We start from the raw sequence: 13,207 nt of genomic DNA, 5'->3' as shown, positions 1-13,207 counted from the left end.
GCAGAGACAGGAGATCCTACAGGCAGAACCAGTTAGCAAGACTAGCCGAATTTGCTGAGTTCTGAGTTTGGTAAGAGACGATTGTGGTTGTTTGATAGAAAATGGTCCCCACAGTAAGTGACACTAGAAGGAGGTGTGAACTTGTTGGAGTATGTATGGCCTTGTTAGAGTCACTGTGGAGGTGGGCTCTGAGGTTTCCTATGTTCAAGCTATATCCAGTGTGGTGGGCTGTTTACTTCCTGTTGCCTAGAGATCAAGATGTAGAACTCAGCTGGGCAGTGGTGGTGCACACCTTTAATCCTAGCACTCAGGAGGCAGAGGCAGGAGGATCTCTGTGAGTTCAGGGCTAGGGTGGTCTACAAAGTTCTAGGATAGCCAGAGCTATTGCACAGAGGAAACCATGCGGGGGTGGAGATGGTGGTGAGGAGGGCGGAGATATGGAACTCTGGGCTCCTTCTCCAACATCATGACTGCCTGCATGCTGCCATGCTTCTTACCACGACTGTAATGGACTTACCTGGGAAACTGTAAGACAGCCTCATTTAAATATTTTGTTTTATAAAAATTGCAATCGTCATGGTGTGTCTTCATAGCAATAGAAACCATCACCAAGACAATCATGCTCTACAAATAAATTGCAAATGACCTAAGAAGGCACCCAGCATCAACTCTGGCCTCCGTATGTGTGCACCCTCACATAATGTACCTACACATGAGAACACACATACACATAACATACACCTCTCAGATCCCATTCTGCTTCAGGAAGTTGTTAGTACTGGTGGGCTGCCACATCCACCTGGTATGTAAGTGGGTTCTAGGGATCCGGATTGTAGTCCTTAAGCCTACGCAGTGTACTAGATGGGTTTTATGTCAACTTGACACAAGTTGAAGTCACCTAAGAAGAGGGAATATCAAATAAGAAAATGCCTCCACAAGATCAGGCTGTAGGCAAGCTTGAAGGGCATTTTCTTAGTTAGTGGTGGATGGGGGAGGGCCCAGCTTGTTATGGTTGATGCTCCCCTTGGGCTGGTGGTCCTGGGTTCCATAAGAAAGCAGACGGAGCAAGCCATGAAGAGCAAGCCAGTAAGCAGCACCCCTCCAAGGCCTCTGCATCAGCTCCTACCTCCAGGTCTTTCCCTGTTGGAATTCTTGTCCTGACTTCTTTTGATGATGAGTAGTGGTGTGGAAATGTAAGTCAAATAAATTCTTTCCTCCCTCAGTTTCTTTAGTAATGGTGTTTCATCATAGCAACAGTAACACTAATTAAGACACTCAGTAAGCCATTAACCTGAGTCATCTTCCCAGAGCCAAATCCCAGTTTTCACATGTATTTTATCAAGAGTGATTCTCATGAATTACCACACTCCTCATTAGACTAATGTCTACCACCAGGTATACTTCATCTATCACTAAATAATTGCTACATGCTTAATTCTGTACACTTCTATAAAAAATAGGTCTAGACAAGCAAAATCTGTAGCTCGAGTCAGAGACACAACTAAATAACAATCTTTTCTGAAAAATATTTTTCTGGATATTCTGTTTCTTATTTGTTCAATAAAGTTTCTTTTTTTTTTTTTTTTTCTTTTTGAGACAGGGTTTCTCTGTGGCTTTGGAGCCTGTCCGTCCTGGAACTAGCTCTGTAGACCAGGCTGGTCTTGAACTCACAGAGATCCACCTGCCTCTGCCTCCCGAGTGCTGGGATTAAAGGCGTGCGCCACCATCGCCCGGCTGAAAAATATTTTTAAACAACAACAACAACAAAAAACAAAGACCAAAGTTATTCATTTAATACTTTTACCTCTTTGAGTATAAACTCAAATTGTGCAGTATCCAACAGCAATTGGAAGAGGATCTTGGGATTGTACCTAGAGTCTGTCAGAATCTGGTCCTTGATTTGACGAAGACGTTTGTTGTTTGGGTCACAGGCTAGAAAAAAGAAGAATTTCCCACTGATTCGGTGTATAAAATCACCCATGAAACAAGGCAGGGCAGGGCAGAGTGAGCACTTGTGTGGTTTATGTGAGTTTGAGAGGGAAGGTTATAAACCATGCCAATGGGGTAAAGTCTTGAAATCAGAAAAGGAGTTTGTGCAGCAGAAACTCAATCTATCAAAAGCTGGCCAGTGGGGCTAGAGAGATGGTCAGCAGTCCAGGACAATTCCTCTTCCAGAGGACGTTTGTTTTCCAGCACCCATATCAAACAGCTCAAAACTGAAACTCGAGCTCCAAGGGATCTGACACATAGCACAGATACATGCATAGTGTGTGAGTTAGCTGATTAAATTTACACTGTGGGTAAAGTGTACATGGACCTACGCACTAAGAAGCAAAACCCGGAAAACTTCTGCTTATGTGAAAAACATTTAGGAAGCTGGAGAGATGCCACATATTCTCAAAGACATAGAGTGAGAAGCCCAACTGTGAATGGTTCCCAAGAGGTGGAAATGGATGGCAGGTAGTGGGATGAGAGCATCTGGCTACAGGAGCTGTGAGGAGAGGCTACGGGGAACAGAAGGTCCTACACAATGCTCCAGTGTTTGCTGGACGAGCAGGAAGTAAGGCCTACACGGGTAGGCCCCCAAGGAAAGCTGACTGGATAAGAGATGAAAAGCACAGGGTTCCTCTGTAATTGTAGCTCCTGAGTAGATCACTAAGGTTCAAGGTCAGTCAGATCTACTTAGCAGTTCCAGGACCAAGCATGGCTACTTGGCACAACCTTGTCTCAGAAAATAAAATAAAAACAAAACCAAAGGAAGCAAGCAAGGAATTTTGCAGGGTTGCTGAATACACAACTCTGGAGGTGGTAGTATATAGTTCTAGATGAGTCGATGAACATTTACAATGCATTTGCTAAGATTAAGCAAGTGTACCATTGCTGTGGGATAATGCTCTTGTACCCTATAAAGATCTGTCACTTGTCTTAGTTTAATAAAATGCTGATTGGCCAGTAGCCAGGCAGGAAGTATAGGTGGGGCAACCAGGCAAGAAGTATAGGCGGGTTGACCAGAATAGGAGAATGCTGGGAAGAGGAAAGGCTTGGTCTGTAGTCATCATTCAGATGCAGAGGAAGCAAGACGAGAATGCTTCAATGATAAAAGGTATCAAGCCATGTGGCTAACACAGACAAGAATTATGGGTTAATATAAGAGTTAATAAGAAGCCTGAGCTGATAGGCCAACTAGTTTATAATTAATGTAGGCCTCTGTGTGTTTCTTTGGGACTGAATGACTGCAGGACTGGGCAGGACAGAAACCTCTGTCAACATACCATCTCTGAAGATGCTCAGGGTCTCAAGTATCTACTGTTTTCTGAGATTTTATCACTGGTCTTAAAGTCATAGCTCATGGATCCTGTGGAGACTTTTCACACAATGTGAGAAGCTCCTGAACCTAATGCCAAACTGTATGAACAGAAGGTTTCAAAGACAGCCACGACCCAGAAGAGTTTGAGGCCACCAAATTACCTGCTCTAGGAGGCTCTCCACTCAGTAGGCTCTCACATTTTCTCTACTTCCAATTCTGATAATGTCTGTGGTCCAGAATTTCTTCTCTTTAGTTTAGTCAAAATCTTCCTAATTCCTGCCTTCTGGTGGAGCCTTCTTTGACCTCTGTTCATCCACTTCGACCCTACCAGGACTCACATTATAGGTTCCACACAGCCAGCTCTGACCTGCTACTTGGGACCTTTCATTAGTTTCTTGGAGCTGTTCTGACAGGTTGGCCCAAACAGTAGCTTTAAACAACACAAATTTAGGTTTTTACATTTTAGAGCTACAAAGTGTGAAACAGGGTCCACTGAACTAAAACCAAGATGTTAGCAGGGGCTGGCAGTATGGCTCTGACTCACCCTCTGCTAAATACTCTGCCTTGTGAAGCTGACTTCACCTCTGGAAAGCTTACTCTGGGGCAGGATACGAGCCCCATGCCCCGTTGTGTGCCTTACCCGAGTCGGCCGTGTGAAGCATCAGCCAGCGGATGGCAACGTTGCAGTCTCTCAGGCAGTTGAGCAGCCTTGGGATATTGTCCAGAAGCACCTCCTCCCTCAAGTAACCCTCTTTCAGAAACTGCTGTACCTGAGCATGCACTCTTTCGCTGACACTGGCGTATCGGCTCGCCTTTGAAATTAAAAAGATGGACAGCTGGAATTAGATGGGAGAACAGCTATCCTGAAAATGACTCCCATTCAGCGGAATCCTCTGACAAGTACAAGGCTCTCTTTTATCTCTCCCTCTCTACTGCCCTTCTTGATAACTTCATTTCTATATGAGGTAATAGCATGCGTATTATAGTTATAGCAATAGGGCAACTGATTATTGGATTTTTTTTGAGACAGGGTACCTTGTCACCATGTACCTTGGAACTAGCTCTATAGACCAGGCTGGCTTTGAACTCAAGAGATCCACCTGCTTCTGCTTCCTGAGTAAAGGGACTAAAGGCATTCACCACCAAGACTGGTTTTATTAGCCATTTTCAAAGGAATATTGTACTTAAAATTCTGAAACTCAGTTTTAGTTTGGGGTGTGATTAAATACTGATGGGTTTATCCTTATATTGTATATTATTTTCTTTGTCTAATACTGAACTGGACTAGGTGGCCTCTCTGATCTTTTCAATTTTTTTTCTTTTTCATCTTCTTTTTGTCTATATGTTTGCTTGTTTGTTTGAAGACAGGATCTCACTATGTAGTTCTGCTGTCCTGGAACTCACTACACAGACCAGTCAGGCCTCGAACCTCAAAAGCTGCCTGCTTTTCTCTCAACTGCTAGAATTAAAGGTGTATGCCACTACGCTCCCTTGAGCCCTTCAACTCTTGGATGGAAAAGAAACACAAAAACAGAGATCCAATTGCCTGTTCTTCCTATTGTGGTTGACAAATGAAGGAAAGACCAGATATGCTCCAAAGATTAGACTTTTGTTTGGCGTTTTCCGTCAGGGTTTTGCTGTCTAGACCTATTCTGCCTTAGTCTTTAAATCCTGGGATCATCACACCAACAGACGAAATGTCCACAGGTTTACAAAGCTTAATAAATGAAGATCTCAGCTGATCAGGGTTATGATTTTTTAATCCTTTTGCAATCCTGGCCATTTGATTTTATTACAGTAAGGGTCCACTATTAAACCTTACTAACCTAGTTAACCTGGCTTAAAGCTCTGAAGAAACTTCTTAAAATGTCACAATGAGAAAATGCAAATTTGGAAAAGAATTTGAATAATGAAAACTTAATGCCCTGACATCAGTAAGCACTGAACCCACTTCCCAAATACACTCTGGGAGCTGGGCCAACACTGAAATAACACTGTATTATTTAAGGAATTCAATTTACTTGGATAAAACATGACAGAGGTTTTTATGTCAATATTGTTCCATCTACAGTGGAAAACTTTATGACCCAGATAGCCAAGCAGGAGAACGTAGCCATTAAGGAATATTAAGTACACGTTTTTGTGTACTTAATTTTTTGAAAATTTGAAATTTCAAATTTGAAGAAAAGATTTTATTTATATTCCTCTATCTCTTCTGCTATTTGCTTCTGTCTGGTGTTCTTACCAAAGAAGAATAGAGCCACATAACTCAGAAATGCATATAGCGTCTTGTGCTTCTGTAAAGCAATCAGCGCCCCAGAAGGGATGACTCCACCTACAGGAGTAGACTACCACTCATTGTCACCTCAGCATCCATCCTACTGCTAAACTTCAAGCCAGCTCTGTTCACAGGACAAGGGCCTCACACAAGAACAACAAAGTCAACTGTGGCCCTGTCCCACTGACTCATCTTAGGTATGGAATCTTTCTTAAGTCCCCAGTCTGTTTTTCCTCTCCCACACAAGTTTAAAACCTATAAATAATTCTGATGTGCACATTTTACCTTCTAGTCATGCAGTAAGATGTACGGGAGCATATTTTCCCAACTCCATGGACGTGTACCTAGCTTGTTTCCCATGAGCCAGGCTTGACCTCCTAGGGTGCTTGCTGGTCAGCGCAAACCTACCTGCTCTTTGACGTTTGAGAGGTCGAGGGTATTGTTTAGAGCAGTTTTCGCAGCTTTGTAAGGTTCCCAAGCATCGGCTAGATTAACGGTGATGCCCATATAGATGCTGATGACCTGAAAGAGGAGACAGCCACTCAGTACCTGCCCAGCATCTGCTTCCATCAAGGAATGGGGCGGGAAAATGCAAAGTAGTGCACACAAGTGTCCTCTCTTTCCAGTTTTAATTCATATTAGTGAAAACCTAGTGCTCTCCAAAGAAACAGTGACAAGTTTACTTTTCAGGGTAAAGGACATGAAGTGACCTCACCCTTCCAAACCACTGAGTGTTAGACACCTAGATGGAGAAAATCACAGGAAGAGAAAAGCAGTGACTAATAAAAGGAAGCGGCTTCTCTTCTTTCTCTTACTTTTTTTGGAGACAAGGTCTCTCAATGGCACCATCACGAGAACTCAGTTTTCTAATATTTGGTTCTTAAAAGTCAATGATGGTGATGTAAGATGATGGCTCAGCGAGAAAAGGCATTTGCCATACAGGCCTGGTGATTTAAATTTGATCGCTTGAGCTCTGGCACTTGTGCATACCTCACCATACCACCGACCCCCCCACCCACACATGCATACACACACACACATTCATGCACACACCTAAAGTCACATAGGACTCCTGAGAGCTCTCAAACAAGTCTATTGCTGTCAACGTTAAGTGATTTTTAATCTGTATTTTATGTGTGTAGGTGCTTTCCTGTACTCATTTGTGAATCATTTGTGTGCCTGCTGCCCACTGAGCCACAGAAGGGTGTCAGATCTGGACTCGCAATGTCGCAATGTGGACAGTTGTGAGCTGTCCTGTGGGTGCTGGGACTCAAACTCAGGTGCTCTGGAAGAGCAGCCATGTCTTAACCACTGAGTCATCGCTCTAGCCCCGAATTCATTACATTTCAATCTTGTTTTTTAGAAAGTAAATTTCACGTCATAACCTCCTTTAAGAGCGGTTGTACCCAGTTCCCACAGGTTTGTCGTGTGCACTTTCATATTGCACAACTCTATGGTTTTTGGTGTCTGATTTATAATATGGCTTCTTCTTTTACACAAAAGCCATCTGGGTATTCTTTCTCAAACATTTAAATACATACTTTTAATACTTAATTATAATTGAATTGCACTATATTGAGAAAATATAGTTTATCAGCTTCTTTCTTTGCTGAATTCTTTTATGATCTACCACATATTCAACTTTCATATATTCTTTAAACACATATATAACATTTATGAAACAATTTGTTCAGAAAAGATGCATAAAATTTTTTTCTGTCATGATTAATTTTGTTGATTTTCCCATGTGAATCCCAGAATTTTGTTTTATGTATTTTGAGGGTGTTATTGAGTACACATAATTTCACAGCTGTTAATCATCTCTGTGGATTATCCACCTTAAGCATTTTATATGATGTCTCCTTATCTCTATTAATGGTTTTCTTTCATATTTTCTATTGTCTGATAATTTCTCATAAGTTGTTTTTACTGGTTTACATTTGCCTGGCATATCTTTTAAAAAAAATCCATTGGGTCAGATGTGTGTGGGAGGAGCACTTTTAGGTATATAATTCAGGATGCTGTAATTATAGCACTATAGTCAAAATGATTCAGTTTGGCAACAGGAAGCAAAACTACTATTATTTCCTTTTGGTTGCTCAACTCAACCTGAGTTCAATTCACAGGTTGACAGTAACCCTCACCTAACTGCTGGTTGTTCTCATACTGCCGGGGAATTGAGAGTGTCTTTTAACACAGGCAGTGTGACTCGGCCGCTGAGATTCAGTAGTGAGAAGAGGAGCAGAACCTGGTAGCTCAGAACCCGACCCAATCCACTGCATTACCGTAAAAACTCCTTGCTCTGGAATTTCATATATGATAGGTGTGTTGACAGCTTTACATGAAACAAAGTTTCCATGTTACAAGCACAGCCTGCAGTAGCCTAAACCTTACTAGATCTACCATAGTCATCTTACAGGTAAAATTTAACTGTGAAAATGAAATTCCTATTCAAAATTTGACAAGTTAAGTGAACTCTGCTAGCTTAAGTTCATAAAAGACCTTAAGCTCATATGAAATTAGAAATCTATGCCCTGGCAATGCTGAAGCATGCATGGACAGCCCATAAATGGCGGTTCTGTTGAACTTGTCTATATTGAATTTCATGGTTTAAGTTGATGAGGATGACTGACCAGGTCTCTTCCTCAAGATGGTAACACCAGATCTCCTTACAGATGGTTGTGAGCCACCATGTGGTTGCTGGGAATTGAACTCAGGACCTTTTGGAAGAGCAGGCAGTGCTCTTAACCACTAAACCATGATGTTCAGTCCTTAAAGTCTAGGTTCACAACCTCTAAACTCATATAGCTGACTTTTGTTCATAAAACATAAAGAATAAACAGTCCTGGCTTATATTCTCAATAGCCAAATTAAGATATATTTTAATACATAGTTTTACTTTCAGAGTATCTATTTTAATGAAAATGATATCATTTTTGTGTAGAATTTTTTTTTTAACTAACTGGTTAGTTCTTCATGTCATGATTCATAAAACTCTCACCACACAGGATAATTTTGCTCCAGTAATTTTTTTTGTCTGTGTCCAATTATTTATAATTTTTTTTGGCTTCTACATTAAAGGCCAAAATAACAGGACTGGAAAGGTGGCTCAGGAGGTGAGAGAGCCTGCCAAACAAGCTCAAGGACTGGAGTTCAATGCCTGGGACCCACATGGCAGAAGGAAATGACTTCCCCAAGTTCTCTTCTGACCTTTACACATGGAAACACACACAATAAATAAAAGGGGAAAAAAGACAAAAGACTAGAGGGGTTCTGCATATTTCTGTTTAAAAGAATTTTTAGTTAAAAAATTCCATACAATATACTTTATGTTTTCCCATACCCAACTGTTTCTAGGTCCTCCCCATCTCTGTGCCCGCCCAATCAGGCCTTGAAATCACTAAGTAGCTGAGAATGACCCTGAGTTCCTGATCCCCCTGCCTCTGGGTCACTAACGTGTATTACATACTTGGCCCCAGGGAGTTAGTTTTGTGACAGACTCACGAAAGGGAGGAATACTTGCCCAGTTATCTGGAAAGTATTTATCCACGATCTCTCTCATCTTTGCTTGGTGGGTGTGAAGAATGGAAGGTTCAAAATAGAGAATCACGTACAGCATGGCGGCTTGATTCGCCAGGGCAGTGCTGCGATGTTCTGGCAGGGGGTAGGCAGAGACCTGCAACACAACATCCCAGAGTTAACTCTCACACGCTACAGGATCTTTCCAGGCCTGCTCAGCTGCCAGCTCTGTCTAGACTGCCCTTCTGCTCCACTGTGTCAGCTGCTGCAATCCTGCCACCACTGCTACATGCTCCAGCGCATACCGGTTTCCCCTTAAGCTAACTGCGCAACTCTGGTGGGTGTTTTCCTTCCTAAGCCACAAGTCCACTCTGGGTAGACACCAGAGTCTACCTTCTTTGGCGATGAATAGCCAGCACCTAGCCCATGAATGAACATACCATCCACGCTCAATAACTGTCTCTTGAACAGACGACTTAAAAGAATACACCCTCTTTCTAACTGCTCACATGAATGAACATACCATCCACGCTCAATAACTGTCTCTTGAACAGACGACTTAAAAGAATACACACTCTTTCTAACTGCTCACATCCCATCTTCTCCCTGAAACCTAACAGCTCCTTTCCTTGACCCTGCAGCACTGTTTAAATGCTCTTACAAATAGTTTCTAGCTGCTGTTTTGACTCACTGGAAGGAAGAAAGATGAAAAGGAGCAGCCGAGGAGGAAAGTATATTCTACCTTTTAAATTATTAAGGCCCCCCGATTCCTACCTGGTTGTAAATGTCATCAGATCTCAGGCGCCCGATGACCATGCTGATGAAAGTTTCGTTGATAGGCACTCTCTGGAAATAGCTCTCGGGATAGTTGGGTGGTCTTTTGGCTCCTGGCTGGCTGGAATACCCTGTACTTCGCAGCAGCTTACAGATATCATCCATATTTGAATCAGCAGAGGACCGAGCGGCACTGGATCAAGTTCACAATGGGAAACAAAAGAACCAAAGACATCACATGTCAGAAACACGTAAGTCTAAAAGCGAAGGACTCCATCCTGAAACGACAGTGGGTCCATTTGAGTCCTACCATTCAAAAGCACACATCTGAAAAGCCTATTTGAAGGGTAGGTATTGGTTCTCTGCCCACTTTCCAAACCCCTGGAGCTGATTTGTCTCATCATACTCGTCAACTATAAAGCAAGCACTACAGTATTTGGAATACACTACAGAATACCACAGCAGGGTTTGAGTTGGTGTCTTAAGATCAAGGTATTAATAATTAAGAGCAAAAATATCTTACAGAAATAAGATAAAAGAAGATGCTAGATAGCCACATCTGTTCTGAGTAGGTCTTGACTCCAAATGATTCCAGATTCAGGTCTGACTACCAAATAAGTTATGCAGGGTGCATGCATGTGTGCATGCGTGTGCGTGTGTGATATCTCCACATGCATACAGACGCTTGTAGAGGCTAAAAGAGGGCACTGGATCCTGGGTGGTGTGCTGGGAAATGAACTCGGTTGGGTCTTTTAGAAATCTGTGTATATATATATAATATATATATACATATATATATTATATATATATTTTGGTTTTTCGAGGCAGGGTTTCTCTATAGCTTTGGATCCTGTCCTGGAACTAGCTCTGGCTGGCCTTGAACTCACAGAGATCCACCTGCCAGTGCTGGGATTAAAGGCGTGTGCCACCACCACCAGGCAGAAATCTGCATATATTCTTAATGGCTAAGCTACTTCTCCAGCTCCACGCATCCATTTTTTGTACAGTTTTTCAAAAGATGGAAATCCTGTATGGAAGGTGCTAATATTAAAAAGCTGGCAAGGTAGTTCCTTGGGACTCTACTTCCTGCAACCACACATTTCTGCAGACGCACGTAACACCAGACCTAGGGTATTTCTGTGTCTATGCCTGTATTGTGGGGGATAGCTTTCCACCTGGTCCAGAAGGACAGTTTTCCGGTCATCCACATGAGAATGACAACAGAAAGCTCCTTTATTTCTTTATGGGCGCCAAGGCGTCTTGTTTGAAAACTAAAAAAGAAAACTTCAAAAGCAAAACATTTGTGAATTTTAAAATTTCTTAAAATTTATCCTCAAGTTAAAACATTCAGAGTTTAGATTCCTGCTTTATAACAAGTACATTATCATCATATCTCTATATTGCTAGATATAAATAGATTTCATATTTTATACAGGTTTTATTGAATGCTATTTGTTAACTATAACACATAAAAGGGTAATGTTCTTTCGGTGTGTTCAGAAGACGTGTGTACTGTAGCATCCTTCACCACAGGCCACTGTTCCTAGTAGTACAGGAGCAGTGCTTTAGGGGTGTGCAGGCTAGGCCAGGAATACCTGTATCGATAATAAGAAACCAGCATCCTCTCTCTGACTTCTCCTTCAATCTTCTGGTCGATGACAAGAAGCATAACTCCATATAAGTAGAGGGCTTCACACTATGAAGAAAACGGACAATGGCCAAATTCACAAGACCTGTCTGCAAGGACTGAAGTTGACAGTGGTACAAATGATCACCCCCAATAAAGTTGGATTTATATTTTAAAGTCAATGTATGTTTTTCTACAAAGGGCTCTCAACTGTTGTGTAGAATGGGCTTTAAAAATGAACTCAAACCAATTTTAATTCCTAGTGACTATTTTGCTTGTGATACCAAAATAAAATCTCAATTCTCTGAATACAGATGATCTTGAACTAATCTTTCTGTCTCTTCCTACCTCCCAAGTACTGGGATTACAGACAAGGCCACCACGCTGGCTCTGACAGACATTTCTTAAATGATCACCAATGTCTTGGATGCAAAAAGAAGATGGACTTTTTCTGAGACAGGGTTTCTCTGCATAGCCCTGGCTGTCCTAGAACTCACTCTATAGAATAGGCTGGGCTTGAACTCAGAGATCCACCTGTCTATGACTCCCAAATACTAGGCTTCTACAACTGCCTTGTTGAAGACTCTCCTTGGCCCCAGGAGCTGAGGACCAAACCCAGGGCCTTATGCTTGCTAGACAAGTGCTCTAACACTGAGCAAATCCCCAACCCCAAAGAAGGACTTCTTATACAAAGGAAGCTCATAACACAACGTAATCTTTTCTTTCATTACTCATTACATTCACACTCACACATTCTAAACTTGAAAGATAACTTTAGGCCATCTTCTTTTCTTTGTGGAATGGTATTCTGCACGCATTGATGCTGTCTAATATTATCATTACCACTATTATTACTGAGACAGGGCTTCTCTATTATGTAGCTCTGGCTGTCCTTGAACTTGCAGTGTAGACTAGGCTAGCTTTGTCCTCACAGAGATCCAACTGCCTTTGACTCCCCAGTGCAGGATTAAAGTCACGTGCTACCACATGGAGCTGTTTCTTATTCCTGAATATGTTACTTTCCAATCACTAATACTTACTAGAAGCTGTTTTCCATCCTCATTGAGAAGCACAGTTTCTAAGGTTTGTTGAATATAAACTCCTTCATTGAGATCATCGAGGTATCTAGAAGCAAAATACAAGGATGAGATATTAATGGAAACAGAAGATGTAACAGCTTTGAGGAAGGAAAGACTTTTCAAAGATAAGGCAGGACACCAGGCATTCTGGTCTTAGTTCCTCTGTAGTCTTTGCTATGCTTATGAACCTTAGTGTCCTAGAGATGTAACTCATGGTGATTTGGGGCTACAGGTTAACACTTATGGCTCTTCAAAATTGAAGGAATAGTCCCTGTTCCTGAATTACAAAACAGCAGCAGCTCAGGAGTAATGGCATAGGAACGTGACAAGGAATTGGTAAACGTGTGTGTGTGTGTGTGTGTGTGTGTATGTGTGTGATTGGTAAGCTCTTAAGAACTACTAATATGAGCCGAGCCTGATGGAACAGGCTTGCCCACTCACTCCAGGGGCAGAGGCAGACAGATTGTAAACTCAACACCAGTCTGGGAAACACAGTGAAAGCCTGTCTCAAATTAAAACAAAACAAAACAACAAATGCTAGTTCGCAAATTAATGTTACATCTAAAGTGTTAGCATAGGATCACAAATTGAAGACTGCAAAAGGGTTTACTAGGACCTGTTAC

At 41.9% G+C, this 13,207-nt stretch overlaps 1 protein-coding gene across 2 annotated transcripts in view; it reads right to left on the bottom strand.

Annotated features, from left to right (window-relative positions):
• The window catches only part of Washc5 (WASH complex subunit 5), a 40,718-nt gene that overhangs the window by 24,442 nt on the left and 3,069 nt on the right, over nt 1–13,207 (bottom strand). For both annotated transcript variants that reach the window (XM_050145355.1, XM_050145356.1), the window contains exons 4-10: nt 12,546–12,630; nt 11,474–11,574; nt 9,879–10,071; nt 9,109–9,261; nt 5,994–6,107; nt 3,948–4,119; nt 1,805–1,932 (exon numbers count right to left, since the gene is read on the bottom strand). In XM_050145355.1, coding sequence (XP_050001312.1) covers nt 1,805–1,932; nt 3,948–4,119; nt 5,994–6,107; nt 9,109–9,261; nt 9,879–10,071; nt 11,474–11,574; nt 12,546–12,630 — 946 coding nt within the window. The remainder of the gene's footprint in view (nt 1–1,804; nt 1,933–3,947; nt 4,120–5,993; nt 6,108–9,108; nt 9,262–9,878; nt 10,072–11,473; nt 11,575–12,545; nt 12,631–13,207) is intronic.

Source organism: Alexandromys fortis, unplaced genomic scaffold, assembly GCF_014885135.2.
Source record: "Alexandromys fortis isolate MF-2015 unplaced genomic scaffold, M_Fortis_MF-2015_v1.1 scaffold_2_1_26212458, whole genome shotgun sequence".
NCBI classification, from domain to species: Eukaryota; Metazoa; Chordata; class Mammalia; order Rodentia; family Cricetidae; genus Alexandromys; species Alexandromys fortis.
The sequence above is the reverse complement of the archived record's forward strand: the minus strand, read 5'-3'. Positions and strand labels throughout refer to the sequence as shown.